At 42.7% G+C, this 16,002-nt stretch overlaps 2 protein-coding genes across 2 annotated transcripts; both read left to right on the forward strand.

Annotated features, from left to right (window-relative positions):
- Positions 1–1,035: 1,035 nt before the first annotated feature.
- Positions 1,036–4,153, forward strand: LOC147631212 (pentatricopeptide repeat-containing protein At3g09040, mitochondrial-like). The gene has a single exon (XM_086809554.1). It carries the CDS (start codon positions 1,143–1,145, stop codon positions 3,660–3,662), a length of 2,520 nt encoding a protein of 839 aa, XP_086665680.1. The 5' UTR covers positions 1,036–1,142; the 3' UTR covers positions 3,663–4,153.
- Positions 4,154–6,367: 2,214 nt separating this feature from the next.
- LOC147631213 (pentatricopeptide repeat-containing protein At3g09040, mitochondrial-like) lies at positions 6,368–9,510 on the forward strand. The gene has a single exon (XM_086809555.1). It carries the CDS (start codon positions 6,500–6,502, stop codon positions 9,017–9,019), a length of 2,520 nt encoding a protein of 839 aa, XP_086665681.1. The 5' UTR covers positions 6,368–6,499; the 3' UTR covers positions 9,020–9,510.
- Positions 9,511–16,002: the final 6,492 nt, after the last annotated feature.

Genomic DNA, 16,002 nt, shown 5'->3' on the forward strand with positions numbered 1-16,002 from the left:
TCTATAGAGCCGTCTAAATCCTAATTCCGACATATATTTTGCGTTTTAGAGCCAAATTACTACTTTCAGCTGTCCCGCACAAACCCTAAAACAGAGAGTACTTGCCCACACCTAATTCTTACTGTGTTCATTTGGGAGGATAGTAGACACCATTACCTACCCATAGAACCTTCTTTTGTCCAATTCCGACATCATTTGGGCATTCTACCAACATCTTGCATTTCTTCACTATGCCGAAGGGAAGACCGCGCAAGGGTGGGGATGTTGTGCAAAAAATGATCATCAAAAGTTACAACCATGGTCCAAGTCCCCTCTTTTATACATGGACTTGTCCCATTATTAACCCTATTGAATAAAGTTCCTACTTTATTACAGATGATTTCTTGATGGTACCATGTTTTAAGCCTTTTTGATCATATAGAGTATGTATGTACCTTAAATGACCATTTTCTAGTGGTGCAATTTTGTAGAAGAAAGAATCACGACATGAAAATTGCTTGATCGTTGCCATTAGAAATGTATTTGCTTGCATTTGAGAGTAAAATTGTGCCTCTTCCTTGAAGCTGATTTCTTTTGCTGGTAGCACTTGTTGACTTACTCATTGTAGCCATCCCAAATGCTTCAAAGGTCGTTGATCGTAATAACTTATGAGCCAAAGTCTCACTTTTATAGGCCATTGGGCTTTATAATTAGCCCCCATGCTTTTATAAGCTTTTAATCCAATGCCTCCACTTATAAGCCTCTTCCCACATTAGGAATATCTCCCCACTAGGTGCCCCATGTCCGACCTCCAACCTGACCCTGTGCTAGCGTGCACTTCTCCTGGACGTAACATATGCTCTCGCATGGAGTATTCCAAGTGTGCATGGTACCAATATGTCGCGGGTGAGGCAGGGGAGCTCACTCGCTGGGGCTGCCTAGCTCTGTCTTGGTCCATCTGTCCTGGAGAGTCTTTTATGAGCTTTGAGTGAGAGAGAGAGAGAGAGAGAGAGAGGGGGGTGAGGGGGGATTTCAATTATGATTGTTTTTCAAGAAAAGCTGATTTGTTGATGGCTGTGAGAGTTTTTTCTTTATGAAGAGAGGTTGAGAGATTGCTTCGACATGTGTACGAACTTTGCAAAGATGGATGTTCAAATGAAGCCATGCAAGTGGTTGATGTTATGGTCCAGCAAGGGATACATGTATCGAGGGACATTCTGTATCGCCTCTTGCAACAGTGTATTACAAAGAAAGATTTGGCAGCTGGAAAGAAGGTGCATTCCATCATGGTTAGTAAAGGCCTTGATACAGTTGCCGTTTTTTCCAACCACTTTCTACGCCTCTATGCTGCATGTGGGAGTTTCTCAGAAGCAAATCAAGTGTTTGAAGCTTCCAAGCCTAGTGTATTTACATATAATGCAATCATGTCAGCACATGCAAAGCTTGGGGATGGCAACAAGACACTTGAATTGTTTGACAAACTGCAGGGTGACAGGTTGAAGCCGGATAATTGCACATTCCTATGTGTTTTGAATGCTTGTGGCAAGCTAGGTGCAGTGAGGCAGGGCAGACAAACACACAATCAAATCATTCAAGAGGGTTTAGAGTTAGATGTGGCAATGGCTAACACCATAATTGATATGTACGCTAAGTGTGCAAGTTTAGATGAGGCATGCAAAGTGTTTGATGGATTGTCAGCTCAAAATGTGGTGTCATGGGCTGCAATGATTGCAGGATACGCGCATCATGGACATGGACTTATTGTGTTGGAGCTTTTTGAAAAGATGCATTCTCATGGTGTGAAGCCGAATAATGTCATTTTTTCATGTGCCTTGAAAGCAAGCAGTGGACAAAGAGCATTATGCAATGGCAGACAGATACATGAAGAGATTATTAGAGCAGGATTAGAATCAGATGTAGTTGTTGGAACTGCTTTGGTTGACATGTATGCAAAATGTGAGAACCTAGAAGATGCTCGGAGGGTGTTTGATGAGATGGCAAGTCTGAATGTTGTCACATGGAATGCGATGATTGTAGGATATGCGCAGCATGGAAATGATGTATCAGCTTTGGTTCTCTTTGAAAAAATGCGACAGAAGGGCATAAAACCAGACAAGATCACATACTCGGGGGTTCTAAAATCATGTGGCAGTACACAGAATTTACAGCAGGGAAGGTTAGTACATCATCTTATAATCAAAAGTGGCCTTAGGTCTGATACTGCCCTGGGGAATTCACTCATTAACATGTATGCAAAGTGTGGTAGCCTACAGGATGCACAAACAATTTTTGACAAATTGCCCAATCCAGATGTTATATCATGGGGTGCGGTCATTGATGGATGTGCGGAGTATGGACACGGTCTTTTGGCTCTTGAGGTTTTTGAGGGGATGCAGCACCGTGTAAAGCCAAATGAAATAATTTTTGTGTCTACCTTGAAAGCATGTATAAGTATTGGGTCCATGGAAGAAGGTCGAAAGATACATGATCAAGTTGTCAAAGGTGCATTTGAACTCGGCATTCTTGTTGGGAGCACCATTGTTGACATGTATGCCAAGTATGGAAGCCTTGAAGAGGCCAGCAATTGTTTTGACAGACTGTTGGATCCAGATGTAGTGTCATGGGGAGCCATGATTTCTGGCTATGTCCAGATGGGGCATGGGGATCTTGCACTAGAAATGTTTGCAGAAATGCTACATGATGGAATAGAGCCAAGTGAAGCTATATTTGTGACCATCCTGCAAGCATGCCTGCATATGGGCGCCTTAGAGCCGGGCAGTCTTATACACGAATACATTATTAAAAGTGGATTTCAAACAGATGGGGCTGTTGGGACCACTCTTGTTGACATGTACGCCAGATTTGGGAGCTTAGAGGAAGCGCGGGTTGTTTTTGATGCTCACTCAAATAGAGATGTGGTAACGTGGGGTGCAATGATTGCAGGATATGTCCAGCATGGGCATTGTTTTCCTGCCCTTGAACTTTTTGAGAGAATGCAATCTCAGACTACAATGCCAAATCGACCAATTTTTTTGTGCATTTTGAAAGCATGTAGCAGTATTGGTATCATAGCACATGCCAGGAAGGTACACAAACAGATAATTGAAATTGGACTTGAATTGGATGTCACTGTTGGGAATGCCCTTGTTGATATGTACACGAAATGTGGAAGCCAAGAGGAGGCTAGTAAAGTCTTGGATAAACTTGGGAATAGGGATGTGGTATCATGGAGTGCCGTGATTGCAGGTCATGCATGGCATGGTGATTGCAGGCTTTCCATGCAATGTTTCGAGGCTATGAAACGCGAAGGGCTGAGGCCTGACGATGCTGTCTTTACCAGTATTTTAGCTGCTTGCAGTCATGCAGGATCATTGGAGAGAGGTCTTTGCTGTCTCAGATCAATGACAGAAGACCATAATATTGTGCCTGGTATTCAGCACTATAACTCCGTAGTTGATCTTCTTGGCCGTGCTGGTTTGTTTAAGGAAGCTGAAGATTTACTTTACAGTATGCCTAGTTCTGCAAATACAACTGGGTGGACTTCTCTGCTTGCTGGCTGCAGAACATATGGTAACGCTGAGGTAGGACAGAAATGCTTTGATGTTATTGTTGAGTTGGCACCCAATGATGCTTCTAGTTTTATGCTGATGTCAAATATCTACGGAGACACGAACATGTGGTAGCATGCTGAGAAAGTTCAAGAGCTGAGAAATTATGAAGATGCAATTATGAATCTAATGCGCAGGAGGTCACTGGGAGGAGAACCTGAGTAATGAAAAGCTTAGACTATTAAGCAAGCTACTGAAAGTCGAGGGTTTTGTTCCACAGCTTGAGCTTGTGTCAGAGTCTACTTCAAATGACACAAGGTGGGTCTTGTGAAATCTTCATTTGGGAAAATTTTCACAATATTCATGAACGTATCTTGGGCGGAGACAAGTTGGTTGCTCAGCATCTTGCCTTACGTCTTGTCATGCTAGACACTACCTCCATCCAGGCGGTGAGACCAAGGCAGTGACCAAGCCTGCTATCTGCCACTTGGCATTAAAGCATGCATTTCTCACGCTTCTTTGATTCCAGCCTAAAGCATGCTCACAATTAAGTGGAGACATGCCTTCAATATGACTCTGGAAGTTGAACTTCATTTACACTAATTAAGGACACAGATTTAGGCTAATCACATGCATAATTACATGAACTAAGAGTACACAACAAGCAAGGCAAGATAGACCTAATCTATTGTGTAGTATGAAATTGATTATATACAACGATGGACACATTCAAATTCAAATCTGTAGTCTGTATGGTGTGCAAGACTCCTACAACGCCGCCGGCCTCCAACTGGAGCACTGGAGGTCTTGGTGCTATGTCTGCTGCTTGGAGAATTGCATTGCAAACCCTAACTCATATCTGCCTGTAAATGACGTGACCTGGCCTATAAATAGGCATCTGATGTGGCCATGTAGAACTGGTCCACGACTCCATACAATGAACAATGTGCTGTCCGTACTGTCCCCGAACGAATTAATGCTCGCTATGTATTAATTAATGCCTGCGCATAGCAATGAGCCAAGAAAAGAAAGATTCAATTGAAAGTGTTGAGTCAAAGTGTGGATTCCGTATTCCAAACATGTTTCAAAGAACAAGAAGGGACTCAATTCGGATGCTATATCCAAAACGTACAAAGTTTTGGGAATGTTAAAAGGCATAGCGGGTATTAATTAATATTACCTTAATGATAAACATTAAAGGCTCCTCCCTTCATCAGGCACCTTAACGTATAGTGCAGCAAAGCGAGAGACGCAATAAGATGGGGGTTGCTTGCGCTATTGGAAAGACAGAGGCGATGATTGCCTCACAGGGAAGGTTGTTTGCCTCATGCGAGTAGACTTGAAGAGAGAAAGAGAGGGGTGATGGTTGCTTGGAAAGACAGAGGCAATGAAGGAAGGTCGTGTGCCTAATGCGAGCAAACTTGAAGAGAGAGAGAGAGAGAGAGAGGGGGGCGATGGTTGTCCCTCGTGCTTTTTATACAATAGACAAAGAGAGGTTGCCTCTCTCTGCAAGCATATCAGGGAGAGACACACACAGACATTGGGAGGGCATAGACCTTGAGCGAAGAAGAGAGACAGAGAGAAAGGGTGCACTACGTAGAGAGAGGACATAATGCCCGCGCATAGCGGGCATTAATTAATACAACACTAATAAAAATCTCAATATACAACACTAACGTTTATCATCTGAATATACTCATTACCTTGTTAAGATGTTACCTGCTCCGTTTAAGCCTGTTGTTCGTTAACATTGATTCTTTTGTGTGAAATTGTAAAATGCTAAGTCTAACAAGCATTGCCTCCATAATACCGTCTCCTACTCCTTGCAACACGAGTTTAATCCACAACACGTATGTGCATGCATGTGTGCTCGTGTCCATGTACACAATGCTCATGCACATGTGCATGCCTCAAGGGCTTCACTAAAAAAATGATATAATATCGCCTTAGTGTATCTATGCACACATGACAGTGGCCAGGGGCCTGCGAGCGGGGCTGGGGTAGCTCCTTATAGAGATTGCACATTTCATTGTAATCATCCCCAATTACATGATCCATATAACGACATCAAAGTGCAAGGGATGGAACTTGAATGCGGGATCTTTGATTGGGAGCCCTTGATGTGTAAACTGTTAGCTAGCACGCGAGCGAGAGAGAGAGAGAGAGAGAGAGAGAGAGAGAGAGAGAGAGTCATATTGGAATCTATTGATGTGATTCACCATGAGGGAAACCTGAAACTTCACCATCTCTAGTGTAGCAAGAGTGCATCTTATCAGGAGCTTATTTCTACCATCACGGGAAGTGATACATGTCACCTCTGGGAAAAATGTGCTTGTAAATTTCTTGTTTATTGTTTTCTAGTACCATACTCCTTATCAACATATGCTCACTCATACCTATTGCACCCATGTTAGCCAACACCGTGCGCAGAGAGGGTTTTTTAGATTAAATGTCCCCAATGATAAAGCAAGAGACTTATTCTCGTAGGATGAAGATTTAAGCGTAATTCACAATGCTTTGGTAAGATGGGTAATTTTGTTTCTTGATGCATGTTCAATGGCCAACTCTTTGCATACATTGGTGAAGATGCCTTTTGCTTATTCTGAAAACTAGATACATCATAATTCTATGTACATGTGCATGGCTTGAAGTCATTACCTTAGGAACAAACATAAGTTACTGGTAAAAGGCTTGCTATCTTTTAGTTCATGGACTATGCATCCCATTGAATGGGAATTCAATCCATGCACGCCTAGGCTCCCATCTTATCAGCATCCAATTTATGCAGAGAGAGAGAGAGAGAGAGAGAGAGAGAGAGAGAGGGGGAGGTGAGGGGGGATTTCAATTATGATTGTTTTTCAAGAAAAGCTGATTTGTTGATGGCTCTGAGAGTTTTTTCTTTATGAAGAGAGGTTGAGAGATTGCTTCGACATGTGTACGAACTTTGCAAAGATGGATGTTCAAATGAAGCCATGCAAGTGGTTGATGTTATGGTCCAGCAAGGGATACATGTATCGAGGGACATTCTGTATCGCCTCTTGCAACAGTGTATTACAAAGAAAGATTTGGCAGCTGGAAAGAAGGTGCATTCCATCATGGTTAGTAAAGGCCTTGATACAGTTGCCGTTTTTTCCAACCACTTTCTACGCCTCTATGCTGCATGTGGGAGTTTCTCAGAAGCAAATCAAGTGTTTGAAGCTTCCAAGCCTAGTGTATTTACATATAATGCAATCATGTCAGCACATGCAAAGCTTGGGGATGGCAACAAGACACTTGAATTGTTTGACAAACTGCAGGGTGACAGGTTGAAGCCGGATAATTGCACATTCCTATGTGTTTTGAATGCTTGTGGCAAGCTAGGTGCAGTGAGGCAGGGCAGACAAACACACAATCAAATCATTCAAGAGGGTTTAGAGTTAGATGTGGCAATGGCTAACACCATAATTGATATGTACGCTAAGTGTGCAAGTTTAGATGAGGCATGCAAAGTGTTTGATGGATTGTCAGCTCAAAATGTGGTGTCATGGGCTGCAATGATTGCAGGATACGCGCATCATGGACATGGACTTATTGTGTTGGAGCTTTTTGAAAAGATGCATTCTCATGGTGTGAAGCCGAATAATGTCATTTTTTCATGTGCCTTGAAAGCAAGCAGTGGACAAAGAGCATTATGCAATGGCAGACAGATACATGAAGAGATTATTAGAGCAGGATTAGAATCAGATGTAGTTGTTGGAACTGCTTTGGTTGACATGTATGCAAAATGTGAGAACCTAGAAGATGCTCGGAGGGTGTTTGATGAGATGGCAAGTCTGAATGTTGTCACATGGAATGCGATGATTGTAGGATATGCGCAGCATGGAAATGATGTATCAGCTTTGGTTCTCTTTGAAAAAATGCGACAGAAGGGCATAAAACCAGACAAGATCACATACTCGGGGGTTCTAAAATCATGTGGCAGTACACAGAATTTACAGCAGGGAAGGTTAGTACATCATCTTATAATCAAAAGTGGCCTTAGGTCTGATACTGCCCTGGGGAATTCACTCATTAACATGTATGCAAAGTGTGGTAGCCTACAGGATGCACAAACAATTTTTGACAAATTGCCCAATCCAGATGTTATATCATGGGGTGCGGTCATTGATGGATGTGCGGAGTATGGACACGGTCTTTTGGCTCTTGAGGTTTTTGAGGGGATGCAGCACCGTGTAAAGCCAAATGAAATAATTTTTGTGTCTACCTTGAAAGCATGTATAAGTATTGGGTCCATGGAAGAAGGTCGAAAGATACATGATCAAGTTGTCAAAGGTGCATTTGAACTCGGCATTCTTGTTGGGAGTACCATTGTTGACATGTATGCCAAGTATGGAAGCCTTGAAGAGGCCAGCAATTGTTTTGACAGACTGTTGGATCCAGATGTAGTGTCATGGGGAGCCATGATTTCTGGCTATGTCCAGATGGGGCATGGGGATCTTGCACTAGAAATGTTTGCAGAAATGCTACATGATGGAATAGAGCCAAGTGAAGCTATATTTGTGACCATCCTGCAAGCATGCCTGCATATGGGCGCCTTAGAGCCGGGCAGTCTTATACACGAATACATTATTAAAAGTGGATTTCAAACAGATGGGGCTGTTGGGACCACTCTTGTTGACATGTACGCCAGATTTGGGAGCTTAGAGGAAGCGCGGGTTGTTTTTGATGCTCACTCAAATAGAGATGTGGTAACGTGGGGTGCAATGATTGCAGGATATGTCCAGCATGGGCATTGTTTTCCTGCCCTTGAACTTTTTGAGAGAATGCAATCTCAGACTACAATGCCAAATCGACCAATTTTTTTGTGCATTTTGAAAGCATGTAGCAGTATTGGTATCATAGCACATGCCAGGAAGGTACACAAACAGATAATTGAAATTGGACTTGAATTGGATGTCACTGTTGGGAATGCCCTTGTTGATATGTACACGAAATGTGGAAGCCAAGAGGAGGCTAGTAAAGTCTTGGATAAACTTGGGAATAGGGATGTGGTATCATGGAGTGCCGTGATTGCAGGTCATGCATGGCATGGTGATTGCAGGCTTTCCATGCAATGTTTCGAGGCTATGAAACGCGAAGGGCTGAGGCCTGACGATGCTGTCTTTACCAGTATTTTAGCTGCTTGCAGTCATGCAGGATCATTGGAGAGAGGTCTTTGCTGTCTCAGATCAATGACAGAAGACCATAATATTGTGCCTGGTATTCAGCACTATAACTCCGTAGTTGATCTTCTTGGCCGTGCTGGTTTGTTTAAGGAAGCTGAAGATTTACTTTACAGTATGCCTAGTTCTGCAAATACAACTGGGTGGACTTCTCTGCTTGCTGGCTGCAGAACATATGGTAACGCTGAGGTAGGACAGAAATGCTTTGATGTTATTGTTGAGTTGGCACCCAATGATGCTTCTAGTTTTATGCTGATGTCAAATATCTACGGAGACACGAACATGTGGTAGCATGCTGAGAAAGTTCAAGAGCTGAGAAATTATGAAGATGCAATTATGAATCTAATGCGCAGGAGGTCACTGGGAGGAGAACCTGAGTAATGAAAAGCTTAGACTATTAAGCAAGCTACTGAAAGTCGAGGGTTTTGTTCCACAGCTTGAGCTTGTGTCAGAGTCTACTTCAAATGACACAAGGTGGGTCTTGTGAAATCTTCATTTGGGAAAATTTTCACAATATTCATGAACGTATCTTGGGCGGAGACAAGTTGGTTGCTCAGCATCTTGCCTTACGTCTTGTCATGCTAGACACTACCTCCATCCAGGCGGTGAGACCAAGGCAGTGACCAAGCCTGCTATCTGCCACTTGGCATTAAAGCATGCATTTCTCACGCTTCTTTGATTCCAGCCTAAAGCATGCTCACAATTAAGTGGAGACATGCCTTCAATATGACTCTGGAAGTTGAACTTCATTTACACTAATTAAGGACACAGATTTAGGCTAATCACATGCATAATTACATGAACTAAGAGTACACAACAAGCAAGGCAAGATAGACCTAATCTATTGTGTAGTATGAAATTGATTATATACAACGATGGACACATTCAAATTCAAATCTGTAGTCTGTATGGTGTGCAAGACTCCTACAACGCCGCCGGCCTCCAACTGGAGCACTGGAGGTCTTGGTGCTATGTCTGCTGCTTGGAGAATTGCATTGCAAACCCTAACTCATATCTGCCTGTAAATGACGTGACCTGGCCTATAAATAGGCATCTGATGTGGCCATGTAGAACTGGTCCACGACTCCATACAATGAACAATGTGCTGTCCGTACTGTCCCCGAACGAATTAATGCTCGCTATGTATTAATTAATGCCTGCGCATAGCAATGAGCCAAGAAAAGAAAGATTCAATTGAAAGTGTTGAGTCAAAGTGTGGATTCCGTATTCCAAACATGTTTCAAAGAACAAGAAGGGACTCAATTCGGATGCTATATCCAAAACGTACAAAGTTTTGGGAATGTTAAAAGGCATAGCGGGTATTAATTAATATTACCTTAATGATAAACATTAAAGGCTCCTCCCTTCATCAGGCACCTTAACGTATAGTGCAGCAAAGCGAGAGACGCAATAAGATGGGGGTTGCTTGCGCTATTGGAAAGACAGAGGCGATGATTGCCTCACAGGGAAGGTTGTTTGCCTCATGCGAGTAGACTTGAAGAGAGAAAGAGAGGGGTGATGGTTGCTTGGAAAGACAGAGGCAATGAAGGAAGGTCGTGTGCCTAATGCGAGCAAACTTGAAGAGAGAGAGAGAGAGAGAGAGGGGGGCGATGGTTGTCCCTCGTGCTTTTTATACAATAGACAAAGAGAGGTTGCCTCTCTCTGCAAGCATATCAGGGAGAGACACACACAGACATTGGGAGGGCATAGACCTTGAGCGAAGAAGAGAGACAGAGAGAAAGGGTGCACTACGTAGAGAGAGGACATAATGCCCGCGCATAGCGGGCATTAATTAATACAACACTAATAAAAATCTCAATATACAACACTAACGTTTATCATCTGAATATACTCATTACCTTGTTAATATGTTACCTGCTCCGTTTAAGCCTGTTGTTCGTTAACATTGATTCTTTTGTGTGAAATTGTAAAATGCTAAGTCTAACAAGCATTGCCTCCATAATACCGTCTCCTACTCCTTGCAACAAGAGTTTAATCCACAACACGTATGTGCATGCATGTGTGCTCGTGTCCATGTACACAATGCTCATGCACATGTGCATGCCTCAAGGGCTTCACTAAAAAAATGATATAATATCGCCTTAGTGTATCTATGCACACATGACAGTGGCCAGGGGCCTGCGAGCGGGGCTGGGGTAGCTCCTTATAGAGATTGCACATTTGTTTGTAATCATCCCCAATTACATGATCCATATAACGACATCAAAGTGCAAGGGATGGAACTTGAATGCGGGATCTTTGATTGGGAGCCCTTGATGTGTAAACTGTTAGCTAGCGCGCGAGAGAGAGAGAGAGAGAGAGAGAGAGAGAGAGAGTCATATTGGAATCTATTGATGTGATTCACCATGAGGGAAACCTCAAACTTCACCATCTCTAGTAGCAAGAGTGCATCTTATCAGGAGCTTATTTCTACCATCCCGGGAAGTGATACATGTCACCTCTGGGAAAAATGTGCTTGTAAATTTCTTGTTTATTATTTTCTAGTACCATACTCCTTATCAACATATGTTCACTCATACCTATTGCACCCATGTTAGCCAACACCGTGCGGAGAGAGGGTTTTTTAGATTAAATGTCCCCAATGATAAAGCAAGAGACTTATACTCGTAGGATGAAGATTTAAGCATAATTCACAATGCTTTGGTAAGATGGGTAATTTTGTTTCTTGATGCATGTTCAATGGCCAACTCTTTGCATGCATTGGTGAAGATGCCTTTTGCAATTCTGAAAACTAGATACATCATAATTCTATGTACATGTGCATGGCTTGAAGTCATTACCTAAGGAACAAACATAAGCTACGGGTAAAAGGCTTGCTATCTTTTAGTTCATGGACTATGCATCCCATTGAAGTTGGGAATTCAATCCATGCAGGCCTAGGCTCCCATCTTATCAACATCCATTTATGCAGTTGTAAGGCTAAATTGATGACCTTATTAGTATGTTGGAGCACTGCAAAAGCAGGAATTGTCATTTCAAATTGACAATAAGTAGTTCTACTTATAGTTGCCACAATCATCTTCGTCTCAGGTTTTGCACATAAGAATAGTTGAAATTCAATTTTCCTACGAAGGGTAGATTGTGCCTCTACACTCAGTTGTGTCATGGTACCCAAAATTTACAAATTTAATTTTATTAGGTAATGAACAAAACATAATCAAAAACACAGAACAATACTTTCAACATCACTATTAACAGCATTGTAGGTTGAGAATACTAAGAATAGAGGACGAATAGATTGAATAATACTAAGAACATGCTATTAAGGCTAAGAGAGAGCTTCACGGGAACCACTCACCTCTATGTGTCCAGGGGATATTTCCAATTGACCAACCTCGTAACCCTTGAGGTCTCCAAGCTGAACACTGCCATGAGTAGCTTATCATTCGTGTTCTCACGCGAGCATTGTCACACTTCCGCGTTGCACTATGGGAACTACTCCCTCCTCTCACCTCAAATCACTCACACACACTCACTGCATGCATTAGAGAGAAGATTAAAGAGGTTTAGTAAGAGGGAAAGCTCCATTGCATAATGGGAGAGTGTCCTTGCATAATGGGAGAGTGTCCTTCCATTATGAGAGAAATTTCCTTATATACATGGCCATAAGTGTTCACACACTTAAACTTGTTGGATGAGGGAGTAAATGCTCTACACACACACACACACACACACACACACAGACACACACACATGCACACATAGTCACACACAGTTGTATCGAGCTCAGAGAGTGAGAGAGATGATATGTGATAGCTGGAAGTACTCAATACAATGATAAGAAATGAGTGGAGTATAAGGTATTTATAGTCCTAGGGCTGACGTGCCCAACACACTAGCGTGTGTTCACACGAGGAAAAAACCCTTGCTCACACAGGGTAAAAAGTGCATGTGTATAAGATTGTTCACATGAGGACTTCCTGGAGGCCAAAGGCTAACAAACCCCCTTGAAGTGAATGGTGTGAACGTGTACAGGGTGTAGCAGACTCGGTAAAATCATCTGCCACATTGGCAGGTGTAGGCACGTAAGTCAAGGCTATCTCTCCTACATGGAGCCTTTTCTTGACATAATTATAATGCACCTCAATTGCTATGTCAGCACATGAAAAACCGGAGTCCACGCGACTGCTAATCCACTTTGACTCTCAGTGAAAATGGTGGTAGAAGACGGCTGTCTAATACCAAGATCTACCAATAGATAGCGGAGTCATACACACTCTATGTGAATGTTGCCCTATACTTAGCCTCATGACTAGAAGTGGCCATTGTCGGCTGCCTCTTGTTGAGCCATAAAATACATGAACTTCTAAGAAGGAAATAGTTACCACTGGTTGGCACTCTAGTGTCATAACATCCTTCCTAGTCTCACTGTCAATGTAGGCGGTCAAGCATAAAGAAGACACATTGCTATAAAACAATGCAAAGTCCAGAGTGCCTTGAATGTAATGAAAGACACGGTTCAGTACTTGCCATTGCCAAGTGCCAGCACAATGCATACATATGCTCAACTGTGACACTGCATACTGAATATCAAGACGGGTAGTGCATAGATATATAAGGCATCCGACAGCTTGTTGAATAAATTGGATACCCAAATAATAATGCAAAAGTCCCATGTCTGTAACATCAAATGCATGCTCTAATTCAACAAGCAAATATGAAATTCGCTCCTCATCAAGGCCAGTCATCTCACGAGCAAATCAACCCAATTATCATCCTCCAATGCATCAAAAGGAGAAAGTGACTCCTCATTTAATGTGGAAGCAACAAGGGTTGTATCAACAAAATGAGATGCCGAGAGACAGTGTGTGTCTGACCTGACATAAGTGTAGTCAACTTGCTATCAGTGCAGCGGGGAACTCTCTGTGAGTCACGAATGGCTACATCCTCTTCAATTAATGCATCCTGATTCAAAGTGTGGCTTATCTAGAGCAATATGGGAAAATTGGGCTACTGAATTGGCTGATTATCAGCACAGCAGCAGCAGCAGAAGGCTGATTTGGAGCCAAAGGAGGCTCAACGAATTCAACATTGATACCAAATAATGGCATGAAGATGTAAGCACTGTGGACAACGTGCTGAGGCACAATTTCCAACATCAATGCATAAGCTGTCAAGGTCCACTAAATGCTAATGCATCAACAAAGGAACCTTAGTCAATGGTCAAGCCGACAAGGTGATAATAAGCAATGGAAATGGGATGATATAATAAATTTTCAGCTTTGTAAGTGGGCTGAAAATGCTAAAAATAAAGGGAGATAGTAATCCCAAATGAAAGAATCTAGCAAGTGGGGGCAGAAAAGCATACATCCAGTCATTACAATAAGAGTATAAGGCAATCTCTCACTAACACCATGCATGGTGGTGTGGCAAAATAAAAGAGATGTGTAATCCCACTCAAATTGATGTATAGAAACCCTTGAATTATGCATAGTGACCAGGCAACCAAGCTAAAGACAATGTAACATTCTGACACCATTAGCATCCATGCAAAGAAGCTACAAAGGGGGTCCATCACTTCCAGGTGCACAAAAGCTGGAGTCTTCACGGTTGCTGCTGAGGATTCTCCACCCTTCTCGGTGCTCCGTTTGGGACACTGCCTCCAATAGTGGCCTTTCTCACCACAATCATTACAGGTCCTCTCTACCTTGAGTTTCTCGCGGTCGGACTTCTTCTCAAAAGACTTTTGTGGTGAAGCCTTCCATTTTCCCTTATTGTTACGGCCTTTCGATCGTTGGCCAGTTAAGGCCTCCGAACCTCCGCCCTGCGGAGGGTTTGTGAATCTTTCCTCCTGGTCCAAGACCATGGGCACAAGCTCCTCCCATGTGATGGTGCTGAGCCTGCCCTACTGGTAATCAAACAAGAGTAGAAAGCTGAGTATTCAGAGGGAAAATGCGACAGCAACGTGATGGCCATATCCTCCGATGATATCTCTTTCCCCTAGCCTGAAGAACTTCCTTCCTGAAGAGCCTGCAGCTTGTTAATGTGCTCCCGCATCATCGATGACTTTGCAGGATTCATAACCCGCATCTGTACTTCCAAGGAAATCTTCTTCATGGGCGATACCCTATTATAGAGAGAAGCCAAATGTTGCCATATACCTTTAGCATGTAACTTGAACAAGAATCTAGAAAAGAGAGTAATACATCTCAGCAAGTAAACAACACTACACAAAAGGTATGTCTCCAAGACATAGCACAATGGAGAGGTCAAATGCATAAGTGACCAAGGACATCACCAATAGAAATACACGACATGTGCCCCCCTCAAATGCAACAGCCATAGAGAAAGCTCGGTTGACAATTACTATAAAGCATAATAATCAGAGTATGAATCATGACCATAATCAATGTCTAGCAGAGCACCATCATGCAATGGAGATGTAGTGACTAAGGCACAATCATCATGAGACCAATTAGCCTCTTCCATTGCATCAGATGGACCAACAATAGCTGACAATTCTGCATTTGAATCAAAGTACCACTTTTTACGTTGTGTTGGTAGGGTTTTTTTTCCCCATGTATAAGATTGTTCACAGTAGGACTTCCTGGAGGCCAAAGGTTAACAAAACTATGGCTGGGCATGCATCGCCCAAAGTTTCTATTTGGCCTATTGCTTGTATATTGCTTCATCTCGTAATGCATTAAAACACTCGGGAGCACATCCTAGCTCACTACCCCATGCTCTTGGAGATCGGGAACATCACTAATTATCCATCAGACCTTTGAGGGCGCCCGTCCAAGTTTGAGATTTGGACACCATTGCTTCATGGCTTGTTTATACATGAGTTTGGTGTGTCCATCCTCAACATTTGATGTAGATTACTCATGCTTTGCATTAAAACACTCGGGAGCACATCCTAGCTCACTACCCCATGCTCTTGGAGATCGGGAACATCACTAATTATCCATCAGACCTTTGAGGGCGCCCGTCCAAGTTTGAGATTTGGACACCATTGCTTCATGGCTTGTTTATACATGAGTTTGGTGTGTCCATCCTCAACATTTGATGTAGATTACTCATGCTTTGGCATATAATTGGGTGTGGCAAACCTTGTTAACCCTAAAATGGGTTAACATTCGCCCTTCCCGTCGATCGCGTCCTTATAATCGGATTGAATACTTTGTCCAGGGGTAGATCTTGGTGCTGATAAGTAGATGTTGTGTATGTCTTTGATCCTCCGAAAAGGGATGAAGAAGGTAGTTAGGAAAGGAAAATGTTAATACCAGATGTGATCCTAATTAGGGTGGGGG

The sequence above is a fragment of the Cibotium barometz genome, chromosome 15 (assembly GCF_041138505.1).
Source record: "Cibotium barometz isolate CiBa-2024 chromosome 15, ASM4113850v1, whole genome shotgun sequence".
Classification (NCBI taxonomy): domain Eukaryota; kingdom Viridiplantae; phylum Streptophyta; class Polypodiopsida; order Cyatheales; family Cibotiaceae; genus Cibotium; species Cibotium barometz.

Bases quoted from the DNA above. Each gene is read 5' to 3' on its own strand.
- LOC147631212 (XM_086809554.1), top strand. From the start codon at position 1,143: ATGCAAGTGGTTGATGTTATGGTCCAGCAAGGGATACATGTATCGAGG.
- LOC147631213 (XM_086809555.1), top strand. From the start codon at position 6,500: ATGCAAGTGGTTGATGTTATGGTCCAGCAAGGGATACATGTATCGAGG.